At 48.2% G+C, this 13,438-nt stretch overlaps 2 protein-coding genes across 3 annotated transcripts in view; one reads left to right on the top strand and one right to left on the bottom strand.

Moving 5' to 3' along the window:
• The window catches only part of ROPN1L (rhophilin associated tail protein 1 like), a 918,600-nt gene that overhangs the window by 722,275 nt on the left and 182,887 nt on the right, over positions 1-13,438 (top strand). The window lies entirely within an intron of this gene.
• Positions 11,662-13,438, bottom strand: part of CMBL (carboxymethylenebutenolidase homolog) — a 31,908-nt gene continuing 30,131 nt past the window's right edge. For both annotated transcript variants that reach the window (XM_050794075.1, XM_050794074.1), the window contains exon 6: positions 11,662-13,351. In XM_050794075.1, coding sequence (XP_050650032.1) covers positions 13,172-13,351 — 180 coding nt within the window. In that variant the 3' untranslated portion in view covers positions 11,662-13,171. The remainder of the gene's footprint in view (positions 13,352-13,438) is intronic.

Raw genomic sequence — 13,438 nt, 5'->3', positions numbered from 1 at the left:
TGCCCTATCACTGCTCTAAACGGTTTATGTACATTAAAACTGGTTTTCTTTTTTTTTTTTTTTTTTTTTTTTTGAGACGGATTCTTGCTCTGTCACCCAGGCTGGAGTGCAGTGGCCGGTTTCAGCTCACTGCAAGCTCCGCCTCCCGGGTTCACGCCATTCTCCTGCCTCAGCCTCCGGAAACGGGCGCCCGCCACCTGCCCGGCTAGTTTTTTGTTAGAGACGGGGTTTCACCGTGTTAGCCAGGATGGTCTCGATCTCCTGACCTCGTGATCCGCCCGTCTCGGCCTCCCAAAGTGCTGGGATTACAGGCTTGAGCCACCGCGCCCGGCTTAAAACTGGTTTTCAAAGTCTGCTCCGTGGATCCCTCGGGGTCCAGGGCCCTTTCAAGGGGCCCACGAGGTCAGATGTATTTTCCTACACTAAACTTACTGCCTTTTTCACTGTGTTGACATTTGCACTGATGGTGCAAAAGCAATGACCATTAAAACCACAGCTTAGTGTGAGTCAGGCAGCGGCATCATACACTTTCAAAAAGAAAATCATTTTTTTGGCCAGGCGCAGTGGCTCACACCTGTCATCCCAGCACTTCGGGAGGCTGAGGCAAGAGGATCACTCTAGCCCAGGAGTTAGAGACCAGCCTGGGCAACGTAGACCCTGTCTCTACCAAAAATAAGTTAGCTGGGCCTGGTGGCATGCTCGTGTGGTCCCAGCTACTTGGGAGACTAAAAGTGGGAGGATCCTTTTGAGCCCAGGAGGTTGAGGGTGCAGTGAGCCCTGATCACACCACTACAATCCAGCCTGAATGACAGAGCAAGACACTTTCTCAATAATAAAGGATGAATCTTTGACGTTGCATAATGAAATGTGTCAACAACTGGAAGATCTGCTCACCAGACCAATATTTGCCAAATATGCACATGATGTTACAGTGTCATGCACAGGTATAAGACCTTTTCAAAATGCAAGATGGACCAGTGTGACAGAAGAAAGTGTATTTAGTCTATCACTTGCTTGGTTTTGGTGTAATATTGAAGAATATCCAGTTTTGTGAAAGGCAATTAAAATACTACTCTTTTCCAACTACATATCTGTGTGGCCAGATCTTTATATTCCAGAACATGCTGTGGCTAGGCACAGTGGGTCATGCCTGTAACCCCAGCACTTTGGGAGGCTGAGGCAGGAGTATCGCTTGAGCCTAGGAGTTCGAGACTAGTCTGGGCAACAAAGTGAGACTCTGTCTCTACAAAAAAAAAAATTTAATTAGCAGGGTGTGGGGATGTGTGCCTATAGTCTTACCTACTTGGGAAGCTGAGGCAGGAGGATCCCTTGAGCCCAGGGGTTTGAGGCTGCAGTGAGCCATGACCATGCTGTTACTTGCGTTGAATCTGTAGGGGTCTGCAACAGCCTCAGTTCTCACCTCCTCAGAAGAAAGAATTCGACTGAGGAGCGTAATGCAGAAGGAGAGACCAAGGCAAGTTTTAGAACAGGAGTGAAGGTTGGTTAAAAAGCTTTAGGCCAGGTGCAGTGGCTCACACCTTTAATCCCAGCACTTTGGGAGGCCAAGGTGGGCAGATCACTTGAGATTAGGAGTTTGAAACCAGCCTGGCCAACATGGTGAAACCCTGTCTTTACTAAAAACGCAAAAAAATTAGCCGGGCGTAGTGGCAGGAGCCTGTAATCCCAGCTATTCGGGAGGCTGAGGCAAGAGAATCGCTTGAACCAGGGAGGCAGAGGTTGCAGTGAACCGAGATCACGTTGCTACACCCCAGCCTGGGTGACAGAGGAAGACTCCGTCTCAAAAACTAAAACTAAAAATAAGCTTCAGAGCAGGAATGAAAGAAAAGTGTACTTGGAGGAGGACCAAGCAGGCGACGAGAGAGCCAATGAGGCCTGGGCCTTTAAACTTGCTGTTTTATATGTTGGCGTACTTCCAGGGTCCTGTGTTACTTCTCCCCTGATTATGCCCCTGGTGAGGGCTGTCGCATGCGCAGTGGCCTGCCTGCACTTGGGAGAGGAGCAGGGCAGTGTGTTTAGTAAACACACTGAGTTCTACACATGTTCACTTGAGGCCTTCTTCCCTTACCAGTCTAGCATTCCGGTTAGATGACGCCATTTTGCCTCTTAATGCGCATGCTTGAGCCCATCTGCCCCACTCCTGAGATCTTGTCGGGAAGCTGCTCATCACCAGTTTCAGGTATTCTCTATCGGGAGCCTGCCCTTCCCTGGCACCAGCTGTGACCAACTATTATTTTAGGTAACAGTTAACAACCGCCTGACCATCACCTGAGGGTCAGCTGGCATCACCTGAGGCGGCAAAGGCTTAGGGGCCGCTGTTTCTGCCCTGCTTATACCTGACTAGCTACCTACTGTTAACACTGCCACTGCATTCCAGCCTGGTCAACAGAGTGAGACCCTGACTCAAAAAAAAAAAAAAAGTGTAAAATAATCCTGAAACCAAAACATTTGATCCTCATCATAATCCTAGTCATTGACAAGTCCAAGAGACACTGCATAATTTGAATGGACCACTCCCTTATGGAAATAAACTTTTTAACTTTATATAGTTTTCAGTATAAGCAGCTGAAAATGTCCACTTAGCAGGCTCTCTATTTATCACATGATCTTGACGCCTACTGCAAAAACACAACTGAAGCCAGCAGTGTGGACTTTCAGCTCATAGGCTCCCACTTCGCTGGCAGCAGCTCATCCTCCCTCACCTCCTGTGAGAGGCAGAATTCTAAAGCTGTGCTCCTAAGAGCCCATCTGGTTATTCCTTCAGGCACTGATCTAGATACTGGGAGAAGGGACTTTGCAGATTTCATTAAGGTTGCCAGTCAGCTGACCTTAAAAGAGGGCAGTGATCTGGGAGGGCCCAGTGTAGTCACACAAGCCCAGAGGGGCTCACGGATAAAGGTGAAAGATTCAGCAGGAGACTCCAGATGGCGGCCTTGGCCGGGCGCAGGGAACCGCACCTGTAATCCCAGCACTTTGGAAGGCTGAGGCAGGTTGATCACTTGAGGACAGGGGTTCCAAACCAGCCTGGCCAACCTGGCAAAACCCCATCTCCACTCAAAATATAAAAAGTTTCCAGGCATGGTGGCACATGCCTGTAATCCCAGTTACTCAGAGGCTGACGCAGAAGCATCACTTGAACCCAGGAGGTGGAGGTTGCAGTGAGCTGAGATCACACCACTGCACTGGGTGACAGAGGGAGACTCTGTCAAAAAAAAAAAAAAAAAAAAGGATTCCACACGCCATTTCATGGTTTAAGTTGCTCTGTTTGTGAAAATTTGTCACAGCAGCGATCAGAAACTCTTACGCTTCTGTCTTGCCTCAGTCGGGGAGGGGAGAGGGAAGGGTCCCCTCCTGCCCAAGACAATTCCAGTGTCCCATTGATTCCATCTCTCAGAGCTTGTTTCCTCATTTCTGCGTCTGAGAGTGTCTTTAGTGCTCCTCAGGACACATTCTGGACTTAGAGCAGGATTGCACTGCCCGGATTCCTTGTGGTTGGATGGGGTTCTGTGACTGGTGAGGGTCTCAGAATATAACACCCCAAAATGAAGGCTTCAGAAGCAGCTCTCTCTGACCTCCTTCCCTCCTGTTTCTGGCCCTTCATTCTGCCCTGAAGCTGAAAACCAGAATGCCTCTTCCCCTAGGTGGTCATAGAAACCAGAACCTCCTTCCCCCAAAGCCAGCCACAAAACCTGAAAGTATTACTCTAAAACCACCCCCTGTTGCCACTTCCCTGTAAAAACTGGCCATAAAGAAATTATCTGACCTATCTTGTTTGCCTGTAATTCATAGGACTCCCATTGCAGAGAGGGTCCTGTCTGATAACCACAAGGAGGAAATGCTGCCCTGGGAGGCCAAGAAGAGTCTCACCAGGCCTTGCTGGGGCTCCTACTCAGTCCACTGGCATTAGATTAGACCCTTTTTCTCCAATTGTTTTTCCACATGCTGCCCACACTTCATTGAACCTAAGCATAAAAATGGACAGTTTCGTGGCTCATGACTGTAATTCCAGCACTTTGAGAGGCTGAGGTGGGAGGATCACTGGACCCCAGGAACTCTAGACCAATCTGGGTAACATAATGAGACCTCATCTCTATAAAAAAAAAAAAAAAAAAACATAAGCCGGTGTGGTGGCATGCACTGGCAGTCCCAGCAACTTGAAAGGCTGAGGCTGGAGGATTGCTTGAGCCCAGGAGTTGGAGGCTGCAGTGAGCCATGATCACACCACTTCACTGCAGCCTGGCTCTAAAACAATCAACCAATCAATAAAGTACAATTTCCCCTGTATCTTTTGGTCATCGTTCTGATGGCTCCCATGTCACCTAAAACTATGATCAAATAAATTTGTATGCCTTTTTTCCTTTTAATCTGCCTCTTGTCAGTGACTTTCAGAGGGTGATACGGAAGTTTTCACTTAACCCCTACACTGCTGCAGACCAGTGCCCTGTGGCAGCAGCATGATTTCCAGGTTAGAGGGTGTATATGCCAAGGCAAGACCCTCCAAGTCTCTTTCTTCTGAGCACACAGCACAGGGCACTATTCAAGGCAGTGGCTGCCCCCATCCGTGGGGACTCCCTGGAGGTGATGATGATGTAAGTCCTCTGCCAACACGCAAGGGACATGGAACATGGTGAGAATCCAGCTCTTTGCTGGTTTAGACCCTGAGAATAGGCTCCTCCTGTCTGTAAATCTCTTACCTGCACACACAGCCTCCCCTCCTCTGTTAGCACTTTCCGGCATGAATCTCACCTGAAAAAGCAAAAACCAGCCGGGCGCAGTGGCTCACACCTGTAATCCTAGCACTTTGAGAGGCTGAGGCAGGAGATCTCCTGAGTTCAGGAGTTCGAGACCAGCCTAGGCAACACAGTGAGACTCTGTCTCTTAAAAAAAAAAAAAAAAAAAAATTGCCAGGTGTGGTGGTAGGTACCTGTCGTCCCTGCTACTCAGGAGGCTGAGGAGGGAGGTTTGCTTGGGCCTGGGAGACAGAGGTTGCAGTGAGCAGTGATTGGACTACTGCACTCCAGCCTGGGCAACACAGCCAGATCCTGTCTCAACAAAAAAAAAAAGAAAAAGAAAAAACCAAAGCATAGGAAAACAAAACCCTTCAACTGTGTCCCCTGGAGCCACTCCTTCCTGTTCACTCCGTTTCTCTGCAGCACTGTTGTCAGCACCCCTTCCTCTCCTGCCTTCCACCTTCTGCCCCCTCCACCCACAGTGATGGTCTGTGGACCCCGCCCTTCATAGAAACCACCTGTGCTGCAATCACTGTGTCCTGCTGCTGCAAATCCCTGGGGTGCCCTCTGAGGTGGAGTCCTCTTTCTCACACACACAACCTTTTCCTGTCTTTTTTAAAAAAAAATTTCTCTTCCTTTTTGAAGTTCCTCTGGTGGCTTTCCTGGAGCTCTGCCCTCTAGTTGCTCCTATATCCCTGGCTGCTCCCCACCTCTGGCCGTCTCCCTCTGCGGTTGCCACTTAATATGCATTCAGGGAGAACCACCCTGGGTCCACCAGCATTTATTCAAGGGAGAGGTGTGCTGATGACACTTCACCTACTGTTACCAGTGTGAATCTGAAGGGTCTACATCAAATCAAATCCTTGCCTCCTCGAAGAAAAGAATTCAGCTGAGGGGCATAAGGCAGAGGGATAGACTGAGGCAAGTTTTAAAGGAGGAGTGAGAGTTTATCAAAAAGTTTTAGAGCAGGAACGAAAGGAAGCAAAGTACACTTGGAAGAGGGCCAAGTGCCCTGCTCAGTCCGTGACTTGGGGTTTTATACATTGGCATGGTTCCAAAGTTTGCATTTCTTTTCCCTTCCAAGGGAAGACTCAAACTCTTCCCTTGGACCAGGCTGTCCACCATCTTGCCTCTCAGGGTGCATGCTTGGGCCTGCTTGCCCAAATCCTGAGATCTTACCAGGAAGCTGCTGATCACCAGCTTCAGGTGTTTCTATCTGTGGAGAGACTGCCTTTCCCTGGTGCTGGCTGTAACCAAGTATTATTTTAGAGAGCCAGTTTAACAACCACCTGACCGTCACCTGATGGCCACCTGACGTTCCTGGGGAGGTAGACCTCTCCTGCCCTGATCATGTCTTCCTGACTACCTACCCTAACAACGCGCCCCTGCAGAGTTATGTTATTTTACTCAGTTTATAGCTTTTACTGAGTCAGAGGGTCAGAGAAGTAAGTTGCCCAAATCCACAACAAGGTAAACATGGAATGTGGACACATCCAGCTCTTCCCTCCTGAACCTCCTCTTCTCACCCTCATCTTCCTCACACTCTCCCTCTGCCATGCCTGCCACAGCCACCTGATGGATGACTCCCAATGTTACACAGCCGCATGGGTCTCACGCAACTGCCCCCCACAACAAGCCTCCACACTCCTCTTCATAGCCCACCAAAGCCCAGCTCTGTCCAGAGGCAGCGCACCCATCTCTGGCTGAGTGAGTCAGGGTCTAATCCAATCCGGTCACCAACTCCCCTTCAGCTGATGCCCAGGTCCTCGGCCTCTCCCATGGCACAGGGGGCACACAGCTGGGGGATTTCCCTCCCTTGCTAAAACAGACGTGCAGGAAAGAGCTCCTTCCTTCCTTCCTTCCTTCCCTTCCTGCTGTGGCTGGGATTTGTAAGGCCCTGGGGCCCAGAGAATGCAGGCACCAACCCCAGGTCCTGACACCAGGAAACCCCCAAACCACCTTGGATCTCTGGAGGACTGTGGGAGAGACACTTAAATGTTACTCTCTTAGCCACTGTCAGTCGGGTTTTCTGTTGTTTACAGCCCAAGAAAACTCAACTGATACTCGAGGCTGAACCAAAATTAAATTCTCTTTCCTCACAGCCCGCTTCTCTTCAGGATTCCTGCTGGATAATCATCTCTAAGCCAACCTCAGGGTCTTGCTTCTTGGTGTCTTCTCAGTCTCTGCAGTAAAAGCAGCTGCATCTCTCAGCAACTCTCCACTCTGCTGCCTCGGTCAACGTATTATTCTGTTCTCACGCTGCTACTAAAGACATATCCGAGACTGGGTATGTCTAGTAAAACACACTGGGTATGTTTTACAAAGAAAAGAAGTTTAATTGACTTACAGTTCAGCATGGCTGAGGAGGCCTCAGGAAACTTACAAGCATGGTGGAAAGGGAAGCAGGCATATCCTTCTTCACATGGCGGCAGCAAGAACTGCGGAATGAAGTCGGGGGAAAGCCCCTTATAAAACCATCAGATCTCGTGAGAACTCACTCACTTGCATGAGAACAGAAGGGAGGTAACCGCCCCCATGATACAATTACCTCCCACCAGGTCCCTCCCATAACACGTGGCGATTATGGGAACTACAATTCAAGATGAAATTTGAGTGGAGACAAAGCCAAACCATATCAGTCAGGCTCACATCTCTGCTTCCTGCTGCTGTGCTCCTTCCCTCTCCAGAGGGGCCCAACTTTAATCTTTCTAAAATGCAAATAACATTGATAACTTCTGCTGCTCTCACCTAAAGGCCTGAAAAGCACACCCCCACCCTGGGACTCAGAGGGGCCAGCCCCGTGGAGACTGGCTGCCTTTTTACAGAAGAAGGGGTGGGTGTGATCCTGAGGCTGCAGGCATCCTTCTTGCTTGGTCTTCCAGAACACGATTGCACTGAGTTTGCAGGTTGCTGGCGCCCCAGGACTGACAAGACTTTACCCACGCTGGCCAGGCACTGGGATGAAAACAGCCCCAGTGTGGAACCCAAGGAGAACTAAGGTCTCACCTGATAGAGGGAGCTGCCTGCAGGGCCCAGGCCTGAATGGGAGGGAAAACAAATGGCCTTTTTGGTGTCTGTGGACATGAAGAGGGGCTAAGTGTAGGCACAGATCTAGGCTTGAGCAGTTTGTCAAGTAAATAAATTATCTGGCTGTAATTGAGAAAGACCATGTTAACCAAAAAGCGACCAAGGCAGCTGTCAATCCATAGAGGTTTATTTTGCCAAGGTTGAGAACACACCCACGAAAACAACCACAAGCCACAGAAACATCCGTGAGCTGTGCTTTTTCCAAAGGGGGTTTGGGGAACGGCAATATTTAAAAAGGCAAGGGCAAGCAGGAGGGAAAAGACGGGGGAGGGAGACAGTGAGGCAGACGCTCGCATTCTTGTGAGGCTCTGAGTCTCAGTAAATCTACATTTTACACGTCAGAAAGCAAGCAGAGGAAAAGTCAATTATGCATTTGTCTCAGGGATGATTTCTGGTCTTTGTCCTCTCTGTGAGGATCAGCTGGTAATTGACATCGTCAGGGTGAGATCCAAAAAACTTGTTTCAGGGCTAGTTTAGAGGGGGTGGATGTAGCCTGAAAGATCTAGCTGCTCACAAGGAATTTCCAGGTGAGCGCTTTGGGAGGGAGGCCATCTGGGGAGATGTGTGGCCTTCCGTGGTTGTGGGATCCTGGCTTACGGATGAGGCTGTAACACAGGGTTGTGACATTGCAGCTGTCTATCTGGGAAGGAAAGGAAGGCAGTATCGCACAGTTCCCAGGCCAAACCTTCCCTCTGGCATAGTGACTTTTGGTCCTGAGAGTCTATTTTCTTTCACAACCGGCTGCAGGGCTGTCACAAGGCGGACAAACAGGATTAATGGAAAGTCAACAGGGTGCCATCGGGATGTGATGCGAATCTTCCTCGCCCAGTGTAGACCAGCACGTGCGGCCAGTGACGACCCTGCTACAGGGTTAGTGCACCTGGGGAGGCCAACTTTTCATTTCATTTTAATTCATTTAAATTAAAAAACTGAAGCAATGTAAAATACTCCTCCTGGGCCAGACACCGTGGCTCATGCCTGTAATCCCAGCACTTTGGGAGGCCGAGGTGGGCGGATCACTTGAGGTCACTTGAGACCAGCCTGGCTAACATAGTGAAACCCCGTCTCTACTAAAAATACAAAAATTAGCCAGGCGTGGTGGTGGGCACCTGTAATCCCAGCTGCTCGGGAGGCTGAGGCAGAAGAATCACTTGAACCTGGGAGGCGGAGGTTGTAGTGAGCCGAGATCGCACCACTCCACTCCAACCTGAGCGACAGAGCAAGACTCTGTCTCAAAACAAACGAACAAACAAACAAAAAACTTCTGCTGAAAAACACAACAAGAAAAAAATATTGAGGAAAGCTCTGTTGATCCCACCACACTTGGAGCTCTCTGTTCAGTGTGTGCTAGACCCTCTGACCTCAGTGCTGTCAGCACCAGAATGACAGTGACACAAAAGTGAACGTGTTATATTAATCACAAGTTCACTTAATTTAGATTGACGTCGTTTTGAAATGGATACGCTTTTGCTTCAAAGTCAAATCAATTCTTCTAAAACAAATGAACCAGTTTTGTCAATGTGGGAGGTGAACTGTAAAGGAAATGATTTTTGATGCTAGACTCAGTTATCAGAAAACTTAAATATGTAAACCTACTTTCTCAACTATAAATTTTGTGAAATCTAAACACAAATCAAGTACTTTTTTTTTTTTTTTTTTTTTTTTTTTTTTTTTTGACAGGGTCTTGTTCTGTGGCCCAGGCTGGAGTGCAATGGCACCATCTCAGCTCACTGCAACCTCCACCTCTGGGTTTAAGCGATTCTCCTGCCTCAGCCTCCCCCAAGTGGGATTACAGGTACCCACCACCGTGCCTCACTAATTTTTGCATTTTTATTGGAGACAGGGTTTCACCATATTGGCCAGGCTGATCTTGAACTCCTGACCTCAAGTGATCCACCCGCCTCAGACTCCCGAAGTGCTGGGATTACAGGCATGAGCCACTGGCCAAATCAAGTACTTCCGATGAAGTTAGTATCCAAACTGAGATATGTGTAAGCAGAAAATACACATCAGATGTCAAAGATAGAGGACAAAAAAAAAAAATACAAAATACCTCACTCATGATTCGTTATATTAATTACAAGCTGATGGAACATTTGTGATAAACTGGGCTAACATGTATTATTAAAATTAACTTCACTTATGTCTCTTTTTTTTAATGGGGCTATGAGAAAATTTAAAATTATATACACGGGGAAAAAAGCTAAAGTTGCCATTTTTTCCCTTTACCTTCATTTATCTGCTTGTCTAATAGACACTGAAGAACAAATCTTTTTAAAGAAGTACGTGTGTGACTTACATTATACTTCCATCTGCAGTGCTGGTTCAGACCACCAGGACATTTGACCAAAGGACTCAGCAGAGAGAAGGCTGCCCAGGCCCCAAGCTCACCATCAAGGATACAGCCACAACCTTGGTTCATTCTCGCACGAATTTTAGACCCTCCCATCTGTGTTGAAGACTCGGGCTACTGTCTACATGCTCACCGATACCAATCCAGGGCAAAAGCCCAGCACCTCTCAGGGGTTTCCTGGGAGGCCAGATGAATGCATGAGGCCTCCTGGGAGCAGCCCTCAGCAGGCAATCGCTTTGGCCTGTAGGGGTCCACAACTAAGTGTTCACAGCAGACCAGCCCTGTTCAGGCTTGGATTCTCTCAACATTAGGCAAAAGGTCTCCTCATACCCATTTGACAGATGCAAAAACTGAGGCTCAGGAAGGTCAAGTTTGGGGAATTCTTTTAATTTTATGTTTCCTGAGCATCCATTTGATTGTAAGTTGGACTTCCTCATACTAGAAGCAGAGATTAGTAACACAGTTTCTAGTTATACAGCTTCTCCCAGTTCCTCGAGGTGGTGAATCCAGACATCTGCCTCATAAAACCGCCTCCTGGGACCACCTCCTCATGGACAGCTGGATACCACCTGCTTGACTTGTCCCACTGCCCCCCACACCCACATGGGCCGTGCTGATATCCTACCCACACCGACTCCTCTCAGTCACAGCACGAATCCCTGGGCTCATGCCCGCTTGCTCTAAACCCCCCAATTAGAACCTCCATGGGAAACCTGCTTAGATAGCACCCTGGGCTCCAGTAAAAGCTTTGGCTCACAACTCCCTCTCTCTCTCTCGTTCTCCACCTTCTGGTTGAGCCCACGTGTCCTGGATGGCTCCCCCTTTTTGCTGGGCCTGCGAAGCGTGCTGCCCTCTGTTCTCTGGATCTGTAAGCAATAAACTGCTTCTGTCATTTCATGGTTCTTATGAGCTGCCTCCTCTACCCCATCCTAACTTCTTTCCTGGTCAGGGGTCTCCGGGAGAGTGGCTGTCTCAGTAGGAATAAACTGGACACAGGTCAGACGAGAGCCACAAGGGCACGTGCCAGGATAAACAAGCTTCCCGTGAGAGGGACACCTGGCCACAGGTTGGACACTTAGGTATCAGGTCGTCTGCCAGGACAAAGAAAGATCCCATGAAAGGCACATGGGAAACACCCACGACCACATCCCCAGAATCCCCATCAGGGCAGGGCTAGACTTTACAGCCACTCTCTCCTGAGAAGGACGTCAATACAAAATTAGGGAAAAAATGACAACATCAAGTCACTTGCCCGAAGTCACACGCACGCACCCCGCAGGTGCAGGTGCAGACTCTCTCGCCGGCTCTCCCCTTTATGCTACCACCAGAAACACAGGAGAGATTTCTGAGGTAGCCTCAGGCCCTGCGACGGAAAAATGCCAGTGCTTGGAAATCCACTGCCTAGGAGACAGTGGCTGGGTGACAACTCTAGCCCCCCGTTTTCTGCTATCTTTTTAAAAATGCTACAAATACAAAAATTCAAAAAATTAGTTTATTAGATTAATATAATTAGGTCAATGCAATCCTGTTTTGATCTCAATACTTCCCATATTGCAATATATAAATGTGTCAAATTCAGATGTTTTGTGGCATAGATAAGTGTCTAAGCTGGGTGGTGGTCTACCCCAGTTTATAGTTCATGTTCTTCATGGCTTTGCAGCATTTGTCACTTTCTATGATGTGTTCAAAGACCAGAAAACGCCACACTTGAGCTGTCAGCTGGTCCTTGAACAGCTGTAGGTTTGTTTTTGTTTTTTTGAGATTTCTGAGACAGAGTCTCACTCTGTCACCCAGGCTGGAGTGCAGTGGCGCAATCTCGACTCACTGCAACCTCTGCCTCCGGGTTCAAGTGATTCTCCTGCCTCAGCCTCCCGAGTAGCTGGGATTACAGGCACACACCACCACGCCCGGCTAATTTTTGTATTTTTAGTAGAGATGGGATTTCACCATGTTGACCAGGCTGGTCTTGAACTCCTGACCTCAAGTGATCCACCTGCCTCGGCCTCCCAAAGTGCTGGGATTACAGGCGTGAGCCACTGCACCCAGCCTGTAGGTTTTAACTAATAATTAGGGTATTACTCTATCATTCAAATTCTCCAGGTACTGACCTGGGTTTTATTTTATTTATTTATTTATTTATTTATTTACTTATTTATTTTTGAGACAGGGTCTCACTCTGTTGCCCAGGCTGGAGTACAGTGGTGACATGATCTTGAGTCACTGCAGTCTCCACCTCCTGGGTTCTACTGATTCTTGTGCCTCAGTCTGCCAAGTAGCTGGGACTATAGGCGTGCACCACCACACCAAGCTAATTTTTGTATTTTTTGTAGAGATGGGGGTCTCACTATGTTGCCCAGGCTGGTCTCAAACTCCTAACCCCAGGTGATCCGCCCACTTTGGCCTGCCAAAGTGCTGGAATTACAGGCATGAGGCACCGCACCCAATCAGACCTTGTTTTTTTTGTTTGTTTTTTTTGTTTTTTTTTTTTTTTGAGACGGAGTCTCCCTCTGTTGCCCAGGCTGGAGTGCAATGGCCAGATCTCAGCTCACTGCAAGCTCTGCCTCCTGGGTTTACACCATTCTCCTGCCTCAGCCTCCCGAGTAGCTGGGACTACAGGCGCCCACCACCTCGCCCGGCTAGTTTTTTGTATTTTTTAGTAGAGACGGGGTTTCGCCGTGTTAGCCAGGATGGTCTCGATCTTCTGACCTCGTGATCCGCCCGTCTCGGCCTCCCAAAGTGCTGGGATTACAGGCTTGAGCCACCGCGCCCGGCCCAGACCTTGTTTTTAAATTATGATTTGAGGTACATGTTAAAAATCAAATCATTTCATGCATTATTTCCTACTGAATTTGTGTTTCAAATGAAATAATGAATTTTAGGATTCCTACATTTATTTTATAAAAGTGAAAATTAAATGATCTAAGTATTTCCAAGCAAATTTTGGGATGAAAGCTATTCTAGGAAGGCTTGCCCTTGATTCTTGCTACATGTACTTGTTCAGCCACTCGATTAAATTCCTTCTCGCCTCATCAATGTAGGGCTTGTCTGCAGGTGAGCAATCTTCTCTCTTCCGATGCACGAACCCATGAGTCTGCCCAGAAAATGTTTTAATTTGATATTCAACTTTGCAGTGTTCTTTCAACTTCTGGGTCAGCAGAGATACCTGGTGTGCAAAAGATTTCATGATTTTAACCCTTTAGTGGCACTTTCCATTCTCCAAATCTTCAGTGACTGCTCATAACAGAAATTT

The sequence above is a fragment of the Macaca thibetana genome, chromosome 6 (assembly GCF_024542745.1).
Source record: "Macaca thibetana thibetana isolate TM-01 chromosome 6, ASM2454274v1, whole genome shotgun sequence".
Classification (NCBI taxonomy): Eukaryota; Metazoa; Chordata; class Mammalia; order Primates; family Cercopithecidae; genus Macaca; species Macaca thibetana.
The sequence above is the reverse complement of the archived record's forward strand: the minus strand, read 5'-3'. Positions and strand labels throughout refer to the sequence as shown.